Below are 22424 nucleotides of genomic sequence, written 5' to 3'. Positions count from 1 at the left end.
TTACCATCCAACCTGACAGAACTGGAGAGGATCTGCAAGGAGGAATGGCAGAGGATCCCCAAATCCAGGTGTGAAAGACTTGTTGCATCTTTCCCAAAAAGACTCCTGGCTGTATTAGATCAAAAGGGGGCTTCTACTAAATACTGAGCAAAGGGTCTGAATACTTAGGACCATGTGATATTTCAGTTTTTCTTTTTTAATAAATCTGCAATAATGTCAACAATTCTGTGTTTTTCTGTCAGTATGGGGTGCTATGTGTACATTCATGAGGAAGAAGAATGAACTTAAATGATTTTAGCAAATGGCTGCAATATAACAAAGAGTGAAAAATTTAAGGGGGTCTGAATACTTTCCGTACCCACTGTATATATATATATATATATATATATATATATATATATTCAAATAGTAAAAAAGCCAAAAGAGACACTTTCACATTCAGGTTTCCAAGGTGTAAATCAAGAGAAAGTCACCTGATGCCACACTAATGTCATATAAAAAGTATCTTCTCTATTCCAAATGTTAAAATCATTATAATGTTAGACGAAGTCACAAAAAAGCAGGGAAGTCTATAATTACTCATAACTGCAACTATACAATATGAAGGGTATAAATAGACAAGCAACTAGGCAATCAATTACTTAATAGACATCTGAGTAATGAAGCATTGGCTTCAACTTAAACAGGGTCCAATACATAACATGATATTGTTGCAGCAGGTCAGTGCATCAAAGTATTGAAGCCTCTGAATCAACATAGGACAGGAGTGATCAGAAACAGAAATCTACATATATAAATCAGTACAGTTCACTGTAAGACCATTAGCTAGAACTCTCAGACTGGAGTCTAAAAGTAAGAGCTTTAAAAAAGGTGGTTGTAAACCTCAAACATGAAATATGAACAAAGCATATCCTTCTATAGTGTGTCTCAATTAGGAGCACCAACTTTCATTTCCATCTGTTGCTTTGTTCCTCTGCCATCAGCATGAATCACTGACGCTTTTCTGACACCAAGAGAAAAAAGGTGACAGGAGGGATCTCCAGCTGATTGACAGCCTCAGCTCTGTTCCAGTGAGCTGTGTGAAGGGGGGGGGGGGGGGTTCCTTCCCTCCGAGCTCCCCGCACCCTTATTTCTGAACTATCACACAAGCTTTACAATCCAGCACTTTCAATGGGTGTAGAGAAAAGATGGCGGCAGTGAAAAAAGTACAACTTATGTAGGAGGATTCACACGAGGCCAGTCACTTCACTGGGTATATTTAAAAGCTTACACAACTTTAAACTTGTTAAAATCTTGGAAAACACCATTCAATGATATAGTACAACGTACCTGAGCAGTTTCAATTTTCAGTTTGTCAATAGCCAGAGTGTTTCTCTGAAGGCCACTGGAGGCAACTGATAAAAGTTGCTTCAAGGCTTTGATGTCTTCCTCTACTTTCATCATAGCTTTAGAAGACATTCTGCTGATCTCTTCTTGCACCTGCTTCTGCTCCTTCACAAACTTTCTGCATAGGAAGACAAGACGTAAACTTAACATAGTGCTCATTACAATAGCAACACCCCGTTACCCACACAGAAGTGGAAAGCGCAAATAATGTATAATGTTTAAAAGAAAAAAAAAAACGAATGTGCTCCTTTTTCTTTGTATGGAACAATGTACTTCTTCAAAAGAGGTACTGACGGAATTGCGCTGTGATCTAACCCAGTGTTTCTCAACTCCGGTCCTCAGGGCACACTAACAGGCCAGATTTTAAGTATTACCTTGGGGAGATGCAGACTAAAATACTGCAATCACTGAGCAGTAAATTAAATCACCTGTGATGTATTTCAGTTTTCTTACAAACCTAACCTGTTAGTGTGCCCTGAGGACTGGAGTTGAGAAACACTGATCTAACCCACCAATTTCAGGTGGTGATCAGACCAGCAAAATCTCTTCAGGTAGCAATAATCCAAGACAGACAGAAGATCATAGAGCATTAAAATTACTCAATCCTATTATTAATGGTGGTAAATACCCCTTATTGTGAAAACAGGTTTAATAGCTAAATTTGTAAGCATTAAAAACCTGTTAAAGCAAATGCTCGATCTTTAGGTGAACCTGATCTGGCCTGACAAGTGCATGAAGATAATAGTGCAGAAGTTTAGGTACCCGTGTTAGGCTTTAAAGGATAAGTTCAAAAGATAAGTTGATCTTTTGGAACAGGTTAAATATTAAACCCGTATTTAGTGTGGAACATGTAACATGTTCCACCAGCTGCAATCCCCCCCCCCCCCCCCCCCCCTAGTGACAGCAGACTGGCATCTTCTCTGGGCCCCTGCTGTCACTCTTTGAAAGTTACGTGGCCGAGCTGGGCTCTGCCCATGTCATTCATTCAAGGAATCAATTTAAAGCAAGAGGAAAGTTCGTACCGTGTGCTACCCACTTCTACAATCCTTGCCTAGGAGGATTTTGTTTGTTCGTTCATTCTGTCTCAGCCACCTAGGACACACCACCCGAGACGTCCCAGTGCCACATGTTTTTGTCCATGCCAGTGGGAAGACAGATCTGATTAATGAGAAAGTCACAACTGGCTCCCAAAATCACTGGGGACCCAAATGAGAAGAATTGGCTGTAGGAAGAGAGTGCTAGACCCCAGGCACTGGTAAGTACCTGATTTTTATTTGTAGCTGATGACTTCATTTTTTTTTTTTTTTTTTTTTTACTTTTTAAGTTCCTCTTTAAAAAGGAAAATAATAGACCTTGCAGGAACCACAAAGTGTCTACCCTTTAGCACAATTACCTCCTTTGACATTTGATAGGCATAGTCAAGTTCAAGTAATTAATTTATTTTCTAAGATAATTACAGTAAGCATTATCAATACATGTCAATGTAAAAAGAAACATAGTTTTCACTTATCTAAACACAAGAGGAATATCTTAACACAGGTTTACTTTTCTGTTCTTTCTTAATGCAAGCCTATCCATTAGGTGATGTGCTAAACGCACTAATCAGCCATAGATAGCCACTAGACAAATCTGACATTAAAAGAAAGCACAGTAAAAAGTTCTCCTCATAAACTTTCCATCAACAATTAGTTAATTCAATGAGACATTGGGGTCGGTTTACTAAAGGTAAATCCACTGTGCCACTACAAGTGCACTTGGAAGCGCACTCGCTGTAGATCTGAGGGAAAGATCTGAAATAAGGGGAAACTCTGCTGATTTCTATCATCACAATCAGCAAAAATGTCATTTAATTTTCCTTGCATGTCCCCCTAAGATCTACAGCAAATGCACTTACAAGTGCACTTGCAGTGCGCAATGGATTTGCCTTTAGTAAATAAACCCCCCCCAAGTAAACTGTAATAAATATTTTTTTTTGGTGAATAAAGTAAAAATTGATTGGTTTGTGTGCTTTGCATGTTGTCATTGTACTTTGTGTTACTTTATGGAATCAAGCTACCAATTGTGCACGTACTGAAACTATACTTCGCAAACAATTTATCAAAACCTCTTTTAATATTGAACTAACCCAGCACTAAATGGCATGCAGTGTAATCAACAGATTGCAAACTTTTATAGCAAACTAATTCAAAACAAACAGGTGCTGCGCCAGAAAAATGAATAGTGAATATGTAAAAAAAAAAATTATATGTATAATGACAATATGTGTAAATAATAAGCAAACAATGACCTTAAGTCCCCGTTCACACTAAGGCGACCTGTGAGGCGACCTGGTCGCCTCACAGTTCGCCTTCCATAGGGAAGCTGCGGACCCGTTCTAATAGGAGCGACACAAGTCGCTCTGACTTAGAAAAAGGGTTCGGAGCTTCTTTGGGGCGACCCGGAGGCGACCGCCATAGACTTCAATGTTATGAAGTCCATGGCGGCCGCTCCGAGGTCGCGGCGCGCTGCTCGCACCGCGACCTCGGAGGTCGCCCCCCGAAGTCGGATCGCCCCTGTGTGAACGGGGCCTAAATCATAAGTGCTTCCCAATATCACACACAAAAAAAAAAAAAAAAAAATCAAAAAATAAATAAGTGTCAAATTAATATGTGCATACACTCAAAATCATGAAATTAAATGTCCATAAATAGGTGCATTCCAATCCTCAATGGCCACCACAGACGTGATTAATATATGATATTGTGCTTCAATCCACCGCCAGAGATCAAAGCCTCTCACCTTAAGATTTGACCCAGAACACTGAGTCAAAAACAGTTTTTTTACCCCTCTGGGGTCACAAGCAGATGTCACCAAATGGTAAGGAGGTCTCAGATGGATGCACAGGGACAAGGTAACAGCAATGGTGCAGCTTTCACACAGGGCACATAGAGATCACCACATAAGCAAAGAAGCAAAAAGAAAACAAATGCTCTCCGTGCGGATAAGCTGGTAACAGCCGTTTATTAAAATCAATATACTCACAAACAGCCACTTGAACAGCCAAATCTTAAGGTGAGAGGCTTTGATCTCTGGTGGCGGTGGAGTGAAGCACAATATCATATATTAATCACTTCTGTGGTGGCCATTACTTTGAGGATTGGAATGCACCTATTTATTGACATTTAATTTCATGATTTTGAGTGTATGCACATATTAAATTTATTGACACTTATTTATTTTTTGATTTTTTTGTGTGCTATTGGGAAGCACTGAGTTTGCTTATTATTTACACATATTGTCATTATACATATAATTTTTTTTTTACATGTTCACTATTCCTTTTTCTGGCGCAGCACCTGTTTGTTTTGAATTACTTACCGTATTTATCGGCGTATAACAAGCACCCCAATATTTGGAGAGAAATCTCAGGAAAAAAGCTTAAATTTAACATAAACAGCTTTGAACTCAGAACATTTTTTTTTTTTTTTTAAATCAAATGATATCTCACCAGTGCCCATGAATGCAGCCTCATCAGCAGTGTCCATATATCCAGCCTCAATATATGCAGCCCACCAGCAGTGTCCATACATGCACAGCCCACCAAGTGTCCATACATGCACAGCCCACCAAGTGTCCATACATGCAAAGCCCACCAAGTGTCCATACATGCACAGCCCCCCAAGTGTCCATACATGCACAGCCCCCCAAGTGTCCATACATGCACAGCCCCCCAAGTGTCCATACATGCACAGCCCACCAAGTGTCCATACATGCACAGCCCACCAAGTGTCCATACATGCACAGCCCACCAAGTGTCCATACATGCAAAGCCCACCAAGGGTCCATACATGCAAAGCCCACCAAGGGTCCATACATGCAAAGCCCACCAAGGGTCCATACATGCAAAGCCCACCAAGGGTCCATACATGCAAAGCCCACCAAGTGTCCATACATGCAAAGCCCACCAAGTGTCCATACATGCAAAGCCCACCAAGTGTCCATACATGCAAAGCCCACCAAGTGTCCATACATGCAGCCCACCAAGTGTCCATACATGCAGCCCACCAAGTGTCCATACATGCAGCCTCGCAAGCGCAATGTCCAAATATGCAGCATCGCAAGCGCCATTGGAACTGACCTCATTTGTTTTCAAAAAGACCGGGAAGCAGCGCCGAGAGCAGAAGGGGCGGGCCGGACATTTTTTTTTTTTTTTAAATCAAATGATATCTCACCAGTGCCCATGAATGCAGCCTCATCAGCAGTGTCCATATATCCAGCCTCAATATATGCAGCCCACCAGCAGTGTCCATACATGCACAGCCCACCAAGTGTCCATACATGCAAAGCCCACCAAGTGTCCATACATGCACAGCCCACCAAGTGTCCATACATGCACAGCCCCCCAAGTGTCCATACATGCACAGCCCCCCAAGTGTCCATACATGCACAGCCCCCCAAGTGTCCATACATGCACAGCCCCCCAAGTGTCCATACATGCACAGCCCCCCAAGTGTCCATACATGCACAGCCCACCAAGTGTCCATACATGCAAAGCCCACCAAGGGTCCATACATGCAAAGCCCACCAAGGGTCCATACATGCAAAGCCCACCAAGGGTCCATACATGCAAAGCCCACCAAGGGTCCATACATGCAAAGCCCACCAAGGGTCCATACATGCAAAGCCCACCAAGTGTCCATACATGCAAAGCCCACCAAGTGTCCATACATGCAGCCCACCAAGTGTCCATACATGCAGCCCACCAAGTGTCCATACATGCAGCCTCGCAAGCGCAATGTCCAAATATGCAGCATCGCAAGCGCCATTGGAACTGACCTCATTTGTTTTCAAAAAGACCGGGAAGCAGCGCCGAGAGCAGAAGGGGCGGGCCGGACATTTTTTTTTTTTTTTAAATCAAATGATATCTCACCAGTGCCCATGAATGCAGCCTCATCAGCAGTGTCCATATATCCAGCCTCAATATATGCAGCCCACCAGCAGTGTCCATACATGCACAGCCCACCAAGTGTCCATACATGCAAAGCCCACCAAGTGTCCATACATGCAAAGCCCACCAAGTGTCCATACATGCAAAGCCCACCAAGTGTCCATACATGCACAGCCCACCAAGTGTCCATACATGCACAGCCCACCAAGTGTCCATACATGCACAGCCCACCAAGTGTCCATACATGCAAAGCCCACCAAGGGTCCATACATGCAAAGCCCACCAAGGGTCCATACATGCAAAGCCCACCAAGGGTCCATACATGCAAAGCCCACCAAGTGTCCATACATGCAAAGCCCACCAAGTGTCCATACATGCAAAGCCCACCAAGTGTCCATACATGCAGCCCACCAAGTGTCCATACATGCAGCCCACCAAGTGTCCATACATGCAGCCTCGCAAGCGCAATGTCCAAATATGCAGCATCGCAAGCGCCATTGGAACTGACCTCATTTGTTTTCAAAAAGACCGGGAAGCAGCGCCGAGAGCAGAAGGGGCGGGCCGGGCCGAGAAGGAAGGACGAGCTGTCATAAGAGCAGAAGGGGGCGGGCCGAGCCGAGGAGAAGGGAGAGCGAGCAAGCGCAGTCATCGGAAGTCCTGCCTCCTCTGCCGAGACGTGTGACATAGGCGGGACTTCCGATGACTGCGCTCGCTCATTCCCCTCTTCTCCTCGGCTCGGCCCGCCCCCTTCTGCTCTTATGACAGCTCGTCCTTCCTTCTCCTCAGCCCGCCCCTTCTGCTCTCGGTAATGCTTCCTGGCCGGTTTTTTTTCTAATATCGGCGTATAACACGCACTGCTGCTTTTTCCTCCATTTTTAGGAGGAAAAAGTGCGTGTTATACGCCGATAAATACGGTATATTGTGGAAGTGGATAACACTATCTGGTGGTGGCTGCCGGATAATTTTTTCAAAAAATCTTTTTCCATTTATTTCACATAACTGCGCTGATAACTTTTTTGCACATTTTTTAAATCAAACTAGACAGTCAGACTGAGCCAAGTAAAAGAGGAGACAAGGATTTCTACTATACAGAAATAAAGAGTGACACCAACTATAAAAAGTTTAGTTATACTTACTGGAAATTTTCTACATCTTGGCAGATTAATTGAGGTAGATTTTCATCCTTAAGTGCTTTGCTGTCTCTGTAGGAAACAAATGCCATATATAAAAAAGTATGGTCAGGGATTCTTGTTATTAACCACTTGCCGACCGCCGCAAGTACATATACTGCGGCGGTCAGCCCCCCCTGGGCAAACTGACGTATAGGTACGTCACTCGCCCGCGAGCAAAGAGGGGGCGAGCGCGCGCTGTCAGAGGCGCGCTCCTGCCCCCGCTCGTTCACTGCCATCCCAGCGCGAGTGACCGGCGGCTCCGATGTCCGCCGGTCACTCGCGATCTCCCGCTGGAGAGGGAGAAAGGCAGACAGCTGATGTAAACAAAGCCGCCTGTCATTCTCCCTGATGTAACTGCAGAGATCATACGATCCTGCTATGTAGGATCGAATGTCTCTGTGGTTACATCAAAAGCCACGCCCCCACAGTTAGAATCATGCCCCTAGGGACACACTTAACCCCTGGATGTCTAATAAAGTTAACCCCTTCCCTGCCAGTGTCATTTTTACAGTAACAGTGCATATGTATAGCACTGTTTACTGTAGTAGTGTCATTGGTACCCCCAAAAGTGTCAAAAATGTCAGTCAAGGGTCCGATCTGTCCGCCGCAATGTCGCAAAAAAAAAAAACACACACACACACACACACACACACACCACCGCCATTACTAGAAAAAAAAAAATGAAAATGACATAAATCTTTCCTGTAGTTAGTAAACGCAATAACTTTTGCGCAAACCAATCAAAATACGCTTATTGCGATTTTTTTCACCAAATACCAAAAATATGTAGCAGAAAACAAATTGGCCTAGAATGTTAAAACATTTTGATTTTTAAATTTTTTTTGGGGGGGGGGGGGTGATTTCATACAAAAAAATGTGAAAAATATTTTTTTCAAAACTGTCGCTCTTTTTTTGTTTATAGCGCAAAAAGTAAAAGAAGGAAAAAAAAAAAAAAAAAAAAAAAAAAATCGCACAGGTGATCAAATACCACTAAAAGAAAGCTCTGTTTGTGGGAAAAAAAGGACGTCAATTTAATTTGGGTACAGAGTCGCATGACCGCGCAATTGTCCGTTAAAATCACACAGTGCCGAATCGCAAAATAGGCCCTGGTCTTTGAGCAGCCAAATCCTCCGGGGCTTAAGTGGTTAACATGCCACTGCGTCTGCCATTTCCAGCATTGAAAATTCTGACAATCCTGAATTTGGTTTTGTGCTTCTCCTTTCCAACACACTGATATTACTGTGGATGCAGGGAGTATAACCACCAGACAAGTAATCATACATCGCACACACAAGGTAATCTCTGTCTAAACTATGGGGCTGGGGGGGCTTAAAGAAATAGTATTAAACAAAAAAAAAAAAAAAAAAAAACACTACTGGTATATGTTTACCATAGAGATCCAAGTGTGTGGGACAGTTCATTGACTGACTTGCATCAACCTATTTGTGGAGGAAGGAGGGAGGTGGAGGAAGAGGGAGAGCAGCTCCATGTGTTGTGCAAGCACAGAGCCCAGGGCCGACATCAATCACAGAGAGGAGGAAGAGGGGGGGGGGGGGGGGATCCATTGTTGGTATGACACTTCATGACAGTCTGTAGGCACTCCTACAGGTAATTAACACCATTTTAAAACAGAAACGGTGCACTTTTCAAAAGAGCAGGAAAGATTGGTAGATGCTAGCAGATCATAGGGTTTAAGATTAAGCACAAAAAAAGGGGAACCCATACTTCTCTTTTAAGAAGGTGCTCTTAACGAAAACTAGTTATGTGTATAAAAGACACCTGTCCACAGAATCTTTCTTTCATTCAAACCTTACCATCATGGGCAAGACCAAAGAGCTGTCAAAGGATGTCAGGGACAATATTGTAGACCTGCACAAGGCTGGAATGGGCTACTAGACCATCAGCAAGAAGCTTGGTGAGAAATGAATGGGCTGCCCTACACGCAACAAGGTTGAATGGAGGTAAAACCACATGGTTGAGCGGTTTTTACCACCCCCCCCCTACTTCTCCCAATTTAGCTGCAGAGGCAGGAGCTGGGAGTGTACATGTTGTGGCGTGGCTGCAGCTGAAAGTTTACCCCCAGGTGAATGGGGTTTAACTGCAACCACCCCGCAACTGTGTGCACTGCATGCAGCTGCAGTGGGATGATGCTGCATTTATGGGGTTAAAACAGGTGGTGAGGAGGCGACATATTGCTTCTTTACCGCCTGTCAAATGCCTTTGAAAAGCGATGCGAGTACGGATTGCTTTTCAGAGGAGCAGCAGTCTTTGCTGCTATTACAAATAAACCCTAAAAAAGCAGTTCTGATCGTACAGGAATGGGAGGGGAGGTCAGGATTAAAAGTAACATGCATACACACTTACACGTACAAACACACCCACACAAACATGTATACAGGCCTTTAAAAAGTCGTAGGACCTTTCCTCACAGCCGAGTACTGCACTATAAGGGGAGGCATTGAACACAGCACACCCTTCCCCTCCCTCTATTTCCACTTTGCCGAATCTGATCAACCTCCCAGTGCCGATGGGCTCATCCGACACTGCCTCTCTCTACCATGATCCCGCAGCACCCCGGTTGAGAAAGGCTGGTCTAAAACATTGATTTTTCTTCTCATACAACAAAATCACTCAGAGACAAACATGAGCTGCACAACAAAACGTGAAAAAAATACTTACTCAGGTCGGTTCCCAGTTCTATCACCTAAAAGAAAACAACAAAATTGGCATATTTACAAATTACAGATTTCAAACAGGAGGGTCAGTATGGCAGCCTTTAGAGCCCATTCTGCATTGTATGCGGGGTTGCCAAGGGGCTACTCGCCACCCAGGACATTCAACAGCGCAGAAGAATGTCCGGCTGCCGGAGAAGCGAGGATTATGGCAGATACTTATTACTTGATTCATCATCCCCTAAGCAAAACAAGCTGTAAATTCTTGCAAAGCAGAGGACCACTAAACAATAAAGTTTTTTATTTTCCTCACTTTAAAAAGGTAACTCCCCTTTTGTTGAGAACAAAAATACAATCCCCTCTGGGTGATGAACGTACATTGCAAGGATTTTAGCTGTGTTCTTTATGTTCAGTTAATGTGCTTTCAGTGTTATGAGAAAAGTTTCAGGGTCTGCATCCCTTTAAAAGTAATTAACTCTTGGGTAGCAGCTCACAATAAATGCTATGTTGTAGAGTACGTGTCAAACACAAGGCCATAGCATGTGTCCCTGTCTATGTGAATACCTATAATTAAGTAAAAGGAAAAAATATGTTATTACAGTGCAATATTTTTGCGTCCTGTTCCCTCTATCCATGTGAAGCCCCTGGGAAACTAGACCAAGCCTGCACATGAGGCCTTGATATCTGCCCAAGTCTAGCTCATACCGTAGCTTGTACTACCCACATGTTAAAGCTGGCGAAACACTAGCAGCATTTAATGCAAAACGGTTTTAAAAATATTTGTTTGATATTCTGATTTGTGGGGGTGATTCCACATTTGGATTTCAATTGCAGCGAAGAGAAAATTTGAAGGAGCAGAAGGGATTTTTTTTAGTTTTATCCAGTAAAGTTGATTTGCTCCGAATTCAAATGGTAAAAGCAAACAAAATTTTGAAGTACTTTTCACTAATCATCACGGAGAACTGTGCCTGGCTGCAGGTCATCAGTATAGCTTGTGAGAGAAGCTAGAGGAGACAAAGAGCAGTGGGAGCCATTGGCTCCTGGTGCTGTCAGTCAAATCCTGTAAGGGAGGTAGCGGGGGGGTGTGGCTGAGCTGTGTAAATCTATGGGCTCGATTGGGTGACCCCCATAGCACACAGCTTGCTATGGGGACACCCATAAGAAGGCGGCAGGGAATTGCCAAAGAAAAGGTAAGGGACCGCTCTGTGCAATATTGTTGCACAGAGCAGGTGTGTGTAACATTTTTTTATTTCATAAAAAAAAATGCCTTTAGAACCACTTTAAGCTTTTGCTTAGTATACTTACAATGAAACTCAGCAGTTGCATATTTTTGTTAAAAAGAAGATTACCTCTGGAAAGCACTCTAGTTAAAAAAAGGTAGAAAGAACATACTTTTTTTATCTGACGAACTGCTGAAATCTATTCCACCAAGACCATCATTTGAAGTAGCCTGTGTTGCTGGTGCTGTTAGACCCAATGGGTTCTGTCCAAGACCTGAGATATAATAAATTTCAAGTGAGATGAGGTGCAGACCTAAGATGAACTAGAAAAGAAAGTTGAACTTCCGCTGAATGTAGGAGGTTGATAAAGTTAATAATCTTTGAAGAATCTCTAAAAATTGTTAAAGTGACACCCTCCATAATTTAACGCACAGTTTACATAGCTTTATGGGAAAGCCAATTAAATCCAGATTTTAGCGACCAATTGGTACAATCTGGGACGGAGGGGAGGAGGGTAAAAGCAAAAGCGTTACTACTCAGGTAGAGCCTCCCTGTGTCTGCATTAGAGTTCAAAAGAAAATTAAAATTCACAATACTTCTGTCATATGAAGTATATATGCAACAAATGCCAATGGTATTGCTATTACCTTACAGGTAAAAAACTCAAAACAACAAAATCAACACACCACACACACAGCTTTAGAGTATCCATAGTCTGCACTGTTTGTTAACATAGACTTAAAAGGCCAAGTTCACCTTTTTGGAGAAAAAAAAAGCACAAATTTCTGCAGAAAAAAGGACATGCATTTATTATTTTTTCCCGCAGCAGCAGTTGTACCCGTGATCAGTTGACAGGTAAAAAGTATAGTGCAATAGCTACCTGATGTGGCTGGATTGGTGTTTTGAAAAAGTGACCCAGAAAGACCAAGTGCCAGGCCAGGGTTTGCTGTAGTTGTAGCTGCTGTACCACTATTCAAATTCAACGAAAACCCCGTGCCTAGGAGAAAAGATCATCATCATTACTCAGAATTACAACAACCTCACACAAGTCTGTATACAATTGTAATTTGCAATACAGAATATTGTAACTATTTAGGGACTTTAAATGTCTAAATTTTAAGGAAAGCAGGCACCTTTTCCTTTTAATACATATTAGTTACAGAATGATGAAACTGTACGAAAATAAATCTAAGTTTCCTGGCTACAAATAACAGTGTTGGTATTGTGTATTCACAAATGTTATAACACCGCACACACAGTCAAGATCAATATTTAAAAATGATCTGCAACAGGTTTAAGTCCTTGCTATCGCACTTGGATTCATATTGTAAAATGCCAAACATTTGTGGAGACTCCTCTATATAGAGTTCAGGAATTTCCAGTGAAGGTTACTGTTAATGCTACAGCAAACAGGCGTTTTAGACAATTGTGAACAACCATGTGGCAATAATTGGGGGAAGCCCTGTACTGTTCCAGCATGACTGTGCCCTGTGCACATTGCCAGCTTCAGAAAGACAAGGTTTAACAAATTTGCTGTAGAAGAACTTAAAGCGGAGCTCCATCGAAAAGGGGAAGCTCCACTTGTTGGCACTCTCCCCCCCCCCCTCCATTGCCACTTTGGGGGAGCAATTACCTGGGTATGACAGGTACCCTCTCCCACTTCCTGATAAGATCGGTGTATGGCAATCTACGTAATTTCCTGCCCCTCCTCCTTTTCCCGGCTTCCTTCTGGGATACACAGAGGTCCCAGAAGACAGCCGGACCATTCAGAAAGCTCAACATGGCTTGCACATGCACAGTAGGAAACAGGCAGTGTTTTCCTTACTACAGATGCCGGCGCCTGCACCCGAAGTCGATTGATGAATGGGGCTAAGGGTCCCAACTTCGTGGGCTCCCTGGACATGTAAGTGTCCTATTAAAAGTCAGCAGCTACAGAATTTGTAGCTGCTGACACTGGAACTCCTCTTTAACCTGAACACAGCCCTGACCTCAACCTTACTGAACAACTTTTGGAAGAACTTGAATGTGGATTGCGGGCCACCTTTTAAACCAACATTAGTACTTGACCTTACAAATGCCCTTTTGGCTGAATGGGCTATAAATTCCCACAGACACACTCTACAATCCTGTGGAAAGCCTTCCCAGAGGAGTGAAGGCTGTTTGCATTTTTCTACTATACAGCATGAAGTACAACTACTTTAAGGCTGCACTACATTCCACTAAGCCTGTGACATCTTAATGCTTCTGTGACTTGCCATCAACTGGAACAGGTCTAGCTGCTTTGTTAAAGTGGAACGTCGCCTAAAATGGTAAGTTCTGCTTTTCCACCCCCTCAACTCCCACCTAGCACTTTCAGGTACAATTTTTTGGACAATCCAATAGGAAGTTTGCCCGCTTTCCTTTGCCTGCAACCTTCTGGGACATGTTACAGGTCCACAGATGCTGCGGGTCCATTCACAACACACGCAAGATCAGTGGGAAGCCAGCTGTAGCACTGTAAGGACTGCTAGCTTCCCACACTAGACATGGCAGTGCCAGGGACCCAAAGAGCGTTGAAGAACCGGCCTGGGTGAGGACAGGACAGCACTATATCCCTGGACAGGTAAGTCCTTTTATTATTAAAAAAAGTCAGCAATATTTGTAGCTGCAAACATTTTTTTTTTGGGGGGGGTAAAGATACTGTGGTGCACTCTAGTCACCCAGTTTTCTGCATCAATAAAAGAAAGCTTTGTTAATTCTCTTCAATGTGGTCATTAGTTCTGATCAGACAGGATCTGGTGTTCCCGAAGAAGGCTCACAAGTACAACGCTCCGTTACACAGCCATGAAGCTATAAATGAAATAACATTGGTTACTTACCTGTAGCTGGGGTGGATGTCAATGAAGAGGGCAAAGAAAGGCCTGTGGATGAGGTAGTAGTTGTAGTCAGAGAGAAAGGTGCAGCTGATCCAGCTGGTTTGCCAAAATTTAAAGTGAAGCCAGATGATGTTGTAGGAGCTGGAAAATAAAAACAAAGTCTATGTGACATCTAACATAAAAGAACAAACATTTTGGTATAAGCCAAAATGAAACAAGCACCTGAATTTCCCACTTGCATACCTATTTTGTACCAATGATGTAAAAAGCATTGAAATGCTTTGGCTTCTTAAGTTAAGAGCCCTTTAATTTGTCCGGTTTCTCTAAATAGAACTCTCATTTAATAATTTTTATATATTACATTCCAAAAAGTGGTATACTATATATTAATTATTAGAAAGAAAATAAAAAATTCCATATATTTGTACAAAATAAATAGCTTTACAAAATGGGTCAAAAACCCAGTTTGCTAATCTATAGTCCTGTATCATTTGGGTCAAACTAAAAACTCACCTTCCTTCAGTCCTCTAGCTAAATGGCCTACCTTGGTCTTGCGTAGTAATACAAGAGCTTGTGAAGTCTTCCTCTCCCCACTCAGCCGTTTCTTCTAATCAGTCTTATGCCAAGGCTTTCTTCCAAGCTCTTAGCTACATGCATTTAAACATGCAAGACTGACAGCAGAAAAACACCATATGGTCTATTGCGCCTCTCCAGTTGCCAGCAAGGAAACAATGCATGAACACCAGTAAGTATTCCTCTGCTCTGTCGAGTGCCAGGAATAGATGTAAGCCCTTACTGAATGACATTTTATTCGATAAAGCACCGTGTATTGAAATTGCCATTCAGTACTGCTGGTCTCTTGCAGCCTCAATGGAACCACTCACCATCTACATGGCAAGTCTCAGGGTGGGTTTTTTTTTTTTTTTTTTAACAGTGGCCTATGTCTGTGTAATGTATTCTGAAACCGCTACTTGTAGTCTACATTGGAAGTCTGTGTGACAGGAAGACAAAGCATGAGAACAGAGCACTGTCACCCTATAATTGGAAATGCCTGAACAAGGACTTTCATGGCAAGATCACCAGGTATTATTATAATAAAAAGCTGCAGATTTAATACCAAGTATGACTGTTGGAATCACCATATTAAGACCTATTTGAAATTTTAGTAATTGGATTTACATTTGACAGTTAACTATTGGGCGAACCTAAATCTTGCATATGCGAGCCCTGCTCATTTATGATAATAATTAGGGTGAATGTTATTACAGTATTGCAGAGGCGTAACTAGAACCTTCAGGGCCCCGGTGCAAGAAACCATGAAGGGCCCATCAGACCCCTTCCCTTCAAGCCTAGTGGTTTTTATTTTTTGGTATTTTTATTGTATTATTTTTTATCATTTTATATTATTTTTTTTACAATGTCACTGACTATGACTCTGTCCATTCAGAAAAGGAAGGAGCTGGTAAATTACATATTTACCGACCCCTTCCTGGTTCTCTATTGTGACACATTCCCTGCAGCAGCCGGCAGGAGAGAGGGAAGGGAGCACAGTTTGGGGAGGGTTTGACCACGGCAGCACACAGGGGCCCAGGGACAGCAGAATACAAGTGAACTGGATAGGAGGAGCAGCTGGGGCAGCATACAGAGGAACCGATCTCCTCCATTTTCCTCCTGCAGCTACAGGAGGAAAAAGGGAGGACAGAGATTTCTCTACATGCTGCCCCCACCACCCCTCTTATCCAGGTGTACAGGGGAGCTGCATAGGCCCCCTGGAGCATGGGGCCCGGTTGCAACTGCAACCCCTGTAGTTACGCCGCTGCAGTATTGCGTTTATCTCATTGTGACTTGGTATACGTCAAATGTTTGATACAATAGACTTTTCTTGTAAAATGGATTCTGTTCTGATTAATTTGATGTTCCTGGACCTAGCCAATACAGATTCTACACACTATTTACCTTAGCAACATTTCTCTTATATTTGTTCCTTTGGTTAAGTTCTCATGAAAATTAAATGAAAGTAGAAAAAGCAGACCGACTATCAAATGCACATACCTGTATTCTGTAATCCCAAAGAGAATCCTGTGGTTGGTTTAGCTCCAAACATGGTGCCAGTTCCTGATGTAGATGTTGTTGTTGCAGGGGTACCAAAACTTCCAAAAGGTGTTGTACCAGTATTACTAAAGGAAACAAATACAAAAAATCTGAAATAAAATGCACAATCAAATGCACGGCTCACACCAGTTTACTAAATTTGAATGTAGGGAAGGGTTTGACCTCTGTTATACCGTTAAAGGTGCAAAATCCCAATCTCAACAAGCCTGTCATAAAATAATTGAGACTCATTTCTGACCTTCTGAAAAGCAGTCTGCGAAGAATTGCAACCACAACCAGTGGATCATGGATGCAATGGCAGGCTTTTGCAGACTCCTTTAGTTCTGTCCCCATTTGTACCACTTAATATCCTAAATATGGATGCAATACCTAACATGGCCTTTAAAGCAAAACTCAAGCTTTTTGTCCCTTTAAAATAGTTTGTTTGGAACAAGTTGGTCTAAATTAACTATTACCTGCACTAACAGATGCGCCCACTGTGAGGGCTGTATAAACTATGTCAACATCAACTATGCAGCTACATACAGTACTGTGCTCCAGTAACAAGACAGGACATTTGGGCTTTAGATATACTTTAAAGAGACCCTGTCACCAGACCACCCATTTGCATAACAATTTACCCAAGAGAGTATATGGGTGCTTAACTGATTTTATGCTTGTTATTTGTAAAAGCCTCCCACGTATAAACATCCATAAACCCTGAGCCTACTGCTAGGTGCCACCATCTCAAATGTGATGCTAACTGCCTCAGAGCTGTGACATGCTATAGTGTCACCATACATGGGCACCTACAGTGAGAAGGGCCTGCAATTAGCCCCAGGGGAAGAACCTACAATTATTACTCCCCAGGGGAATGGCTATGCCGAGTGGCAGCATATGCAGACACTAGAACATAGAGTTTTCTGTTCCCCATCAATGTAACAGGCACCTTTAAGGAGAATTATATTTTTTCCCCTGATGGTACCTGTATATTACCAGCCATGACGTCATCAAGATGGCACGAGCTAGGTGCCCACTGAACACTAACGACAGGACACCATTTTCACTGACGTAGTCAGACTGGTGCCATTGTTACTTCAACCGATGCGGGGACATTTATCAGTCCCACCAAAGTCTTCAAATGCAAGGACACAGGACACTCTTACTGACCACCGTGACAGGTACATGCACCATTCCCACTGATCATCACTAGGACATTTTTTATTCCAGTTTATAGGGCATTCCTAATGACATAGGGAAGAAAAAGGAATTTAAAAAAACTGTGCAAGTATCCCTCCACTGAACATGGGGGAAATTGTGTGAACTATGAACATGTTAAAAACTGTGCAAAGTCAAAAGGAAAAAGACGGCAGTACAGGACGTGATGTGTGGCAGGGGATCGGAAGATCACAGCAGGACAACACTGGATTTGCTGGGGGTGCGAGTATGCAATTTCAGCTCAACATAGTGAGCAAGGCAGGAAGGGTTTAAAAGTAAAATAATCCCAGGGGTGAAGTTCCTTTTTAATATTGCATCTGTGGATGTTGGTAGTTTCTTTCATTACTTTGACTCAAAAGGTCAGGATCCCAGCTGGAAAAATCGCATTCAAGGGCAACATTCAATAATGTCCAATTACAGACTTTTTTGGGAGTTGTGTATAGGCAGAATCTACATTCAGAGAGGAACATACCTAGATGAATATTTCAATGTGGGCAAGGCCTCACTATGTGCACTACAGTGGCCAAGTGGTTGGCATTTCCACCTAGCAGCACACAAAAAACTTTTCTTTCACTCATGGTTAGTGTTTGGCTGAAGCCATTTATTATCAATCAACTGTGTTTACTCTTTTTAAATCATAATGACAACAGAAACTACCCACATGACCCTGATCAAACGTTTACATACCCTGGCGATTTTGCCCTAAAAACATGCACACAAGTTGACCAAGGGGTTTGAATTGCTATTAAAAGGTAACCTTCATCAGCTGTGATCTGTTTGTGTGTAATCAGTGTGTGTGTATAAAAGATCAATGAGTTTCTGGACTCCTGACAGACCCTTGCATCTTTCATCCAGTGCTGCACTGACGTTTCTGGATTCTGAGTCATGGGGAAAGCAAAATGATTATCAAAGGATCTGAGGGAAAAGGTAGTTGAACTGTATAAAACAGGAAAAGGATATAAAAAGACGTCCAAGGAATTTAGAATGCCAATCAGCAGTGTTCAAACTCTAATCAAGAAGTGGCAAATGAGGGGTTCTGTTGAAACCAAACCACGGGCAGGTAGACAAACTAAGCCACTTTTAGCCACAACTGCCAGGAAAATTGTTTGGGATGCAAAGAAAAACCCACAAATAACTTTATGTGAAATACAGGACTCTCTGAAACCGTGGTGTGCCCGTTTCAAGATGTACAATAAGGAGGCACTTGAAGAAAGATGGGCTGCATGGTCGAGGCGCCAGAAGAAAGCTATTACTACACAAATGCCACAAAGTATCCTGCTTACAATACACCAAACAGCACAGAGACAAGCCTCAAACCTTCTGGCACAAAGTCATTTGGAGTGATGAGACCAAAATTGAGCTTTTTGGCCACAACCATAAACACTACATTTGGAGAGGAGTCAACAAGGTCTATGATGCAAGGTACACCATTCCTACTGTGAAACACGGAGGTGGATAACTGATGTTTTGGGGATGTGTGAGCTACAAAGGCACAGGAAATTTGGTCAGAATTGATGGTAAGATGAATGCAGTATGTTATCAAGAAATACTGGAGGAAAATTTGCATTCATCAGCTCGGAAGCTGCGCATGGGTCATACTTGGACATTCCAACATGACAATGATCCTAAACACAAGACCAAGTCAACCGATCATTGGCTACAGCAGAATAAAGTGAAGGTTCTGGAGTGGCCATCTCAGTCTCCTGACCTCAATATCATTGAGCCACTCTGGGGAGATCTCAAGCATGCAGTTCATGCAAGACAGCCCAAGAATTTACAGGAACTGGAGGCTTTTTGCCAGGATAAATCGGCAGATTAACCATCTGAGAAGATAAAGAGCCTCATCCACAAAAGACTTCAAGCTGTCATTGATGTTAAAGGGGGCAATACGCAGTAATAAGAACTGGGGTATGTAAACTTTTGATCGGGTCATTCGGGTAGTTTCTGTTGTCATTAAGATTTTAAAAAAGAGTAAACACAGTTGATTGATAATAAATGGCTTCAGCCAAACACGAACCATGAGTGAAAGAAAAGTTTTTGTGTTATTCATATTCTCTGCAAAATGGCCAAGAAATCATAAATTCTGCCAGGGTATGTAAACTTATGAGCACAACTGTATATGAAAACCGCTGTGTAAATTGACAGCAATATACTAGTATCTGTAATAATAATAATTCAGGAGAGCAGTATTTTTAATATAAGGCAGTGTCCAAGGACACAAAGGTATGATCTCAAACAGGAGAGTTGTTAAGAGCAATGTTAAAAGTCTTATTTTACCAAAAAAGAATTGTATGCTTGAATTAAACTTCTAGCACAGGCAGTGATCAGTAAACAGTATGAAAACTAAAAGAGCAACTCAAGGCTTCATGCTAACCCCCTCCCCCCACCTTGCAGCTCTTCAGTTTATAAATAATCATCTTTACTGGCATCCCTAAGCCAGTCAGGCGACAATGCAGAGATCTTCTTACCTAACACTCAGGCTTGGCAGTCCCCACTGATAAACAAATGAGGACATGGGCATTGGTCTCTACATTAGTACACTGTGAATGGACAGTACTGTGGGGGGGCCATGACATCCTCCGTCTATAGTAACAGGATGTCATGCAACCAGAAAAATTGAGGATATCTATAAGGGTCCTTTCACATGGGCGGTCCGTATATCTGCTAGTGACAGCGGCTGCATTCAGGGTGAATATCTCTTAAACCATGCAGGTTTAGGAGATATTAATTGTACCTACAGGTAAGCCTTATTATAGGCTTAACTGTAGGTAAAAGTTAAGTATACTCCGATACTACCGCTTTAAGTGTGAGACTAGGGGAGTGTTAAAGCGGAGTTCCACCCAAAAGTGGAACTTCCGCTTTAGGGAGTCCTGACCCCCTGACATGCCACATTTGGCATGTCCTTTTTTTGGGGGGGAACGGGTACCTAGTTTTGACAGGTACCTGCTCCCACTTCCGCTCGGAGCGCCGCGGCGCCCTGAACGGAAGTTCTCCTCTCCCCCTCCCTCCCTGCAATCTTCTGGGAGACGTCAGAGGTCCCAGAAGATTGCCGGCCAATCACGGCGCGCAGCGCGACTCGCGCATGCGCAGTGGGTACCCGGCTGTGAAGCCGCAAACTGTCACAGCCGGGTGCCCACAGCAGTGATGCCGGCGCCGAGGATCGAGGCTTTGGGCGGCCGCGTCGCTGGACTGTTGGACAGGTGAGTGAATGGCTGGAACTCCGCTTTAACTAACTGTATGGGGGATGGGCTTGTGAAATGACCACAGAGATCTCTGATCCTATATAGAAGGATCACAGGCACTCTATGATCCTTTCAGAGGGAAGAATGGTCAGCTGTGTTAACAGCAGCTGCCCGTCCTCCTCTCTCAGCGGGGAGCGATTGTGGGTGCCTGATGGCAATCACAGCTGCTGGCCCCATGGATTGGCATCCCCTCTGCCTAGTGGGGGCCCCCAGGAGCACTCTTGTGAACAGCCCTACAGGTATGGCGATTTGCATAGCCGAGCCAGCCTGCCACAAAATATATATGCGGCGGGCGGTTGGCAAGTGGTAAAAGAACACACAGTTATGAAGCAGTTACAGGGATGAGATAAACGCTTTTATTTCTGTAAAAACTTTATCCCACAAGAAAAAACAGTTTGCTGTAACGGATCATAAAGTGTGATCTGAAGTTTGACTTCAGGTCTAAATGGTGCCAAACTGGCAGCCCTCCAGCTGTTGCGGAACTACAAATCCCATGAGGCATTGCAAAATACATCTAGCGCCCCCAACTCCTGGACTGACAATGCTGCTGCTGGCCGTGCCCCCTGTGCTCCTTCATCCAGAGCGGCAGCACTCTAATACAGGTGGTGGGTTACTGGCCAGATTACTAAGTGAAATAAATAAATAAAGCAAGAAAACGAATGCAGCCACCACATCTAATGATCGGTAAGGTGCAGTACAATGTGTGTGATAGAATACTGCTTTGGCTATAATTCAGCCTGCAGGACAGAACGTCTCACCCTGGAGCTGGGCTTCAGATAATCCCTAATCTCTCTCCTCGGGTACATTGTGCAATCAAAATGTCCTTGTGTGTCCCCCATAGTGAGCCAGGCCACCCCCTGTGCATTATATCTATACCTCCAAGAACAGGGGACAGCGGAGCACGTGTCACCATGGGGAACACACACTGCACCCAATAGAAGGAGGAGAAAAGTACACAACAAGCACCCAATAGGAGGAGACAACAAGCACTCACTGCCCTCATTACAGCTGACGTCTCCTATAAATCTCCCTGGTGACAGATTCTCTTCACAACCTCCGCCGAGCGCTGTACGCCCCCTACTCCTCACCTCGCAGCTGGATTTGTTCCGAAGGAAAATGGCGTGGCTGTCCCAGTGGCCGGGTTGAGAGTTGTGGTCGCAGAGCCCCCGAACGAGAACCCGGTAGTAGCCATGTTTTCTTTTTCTCCGTGCGGTAACCGCGCACCGGAAGCGCCGTCAAGCGCGGTGCTGCAAGAGACAAGCGCATTCTGATGACGTCAGAGAGAGCCGAGCTATGCTGATGGCGGAAGATTTCGCAGTGGAGTTTAGGACAGGAGTGATTGTGGTTATTACAGAGTAAAATAAAACAAGTACAGACAGCGTGTGACTGTGCTCATGATTGATAAAGTTTCAGCATGCATAAGGGACAGTGCTTGTGTTATACACACGTGCTCTATGTTTACATTGGGGCTCCCCATCTCTGTACTGAAGTCAGGCCATCAGACAGTTCCAAATTTGTGGTCATGTTATCAGACAAGATTATTGACTTATATAGGTCAATGTATATAGACTTGGGAAGAAAAGGGGAATTTTGTTTTTATTATTTTACTTTTATTATTTAGATAAAAGGGAAGGAAAAATG

General features: G+C 43.3%; 1 protein-coding gene across 1 annotated transcript in view; it reads right to left on the bottom strand.

The window, feature by feature from the left end:
- Positions 1–22036, bottom strand: part of NUP58 (nucleoporin 58) — an 88193-nt gene extending 66157 nt beyond the window's left edge. The window contains exons 1-8 of the mRNA XM_082245583.1: positions 21872–22036; positions 16285–16409; positions 14236–14373; positions 12258–12374; positions 11550–11651; positions 10165–10189; positions 7450–7515; positions 1330–1504 (exon numbers count right to left, since the gene is read on the bottom strand). Coding sequence (XP_082101709.1) covers positions 1330–1504; positions 7450–7515; positions 10165–10189; positions 11550–11651; positions 12258–12374; positions 14236–14373; positions 16285–16409; positions 21872–21975 — 852 coding nt within the window. The 5' untranslated portion in view covers positions 21976–22036. The remainder of the gene's footprint in view (positions 1–1329; positions 1505–7449; positions 7516–10164; positions 10190–11549; positions 11652–12257; positions 12375–14235; positions 14374–16284; positions 16410–21871) is intronic.
- Positions 22037–22424: the final 388 nt, after the last annotated feature.

This window comes from Pelophylax lessonae (genome assembly GCF_965119305.1).
Source record: "Pelophylax lessonae genome assembly, chromosome: 2".
In the NCBI taxonomy this organism is placed as follows: domain Eukaryota; kingdom Metazoa; phylum Chordata; class Amphibia; order Anura; family Ranidae; genus Pelophylax; species Pelophylax lessonae.
Note: the sequence above shows the minus strand (reverse complement) of the source record. Positions and strands in the feature narration are given on the sequence as shown.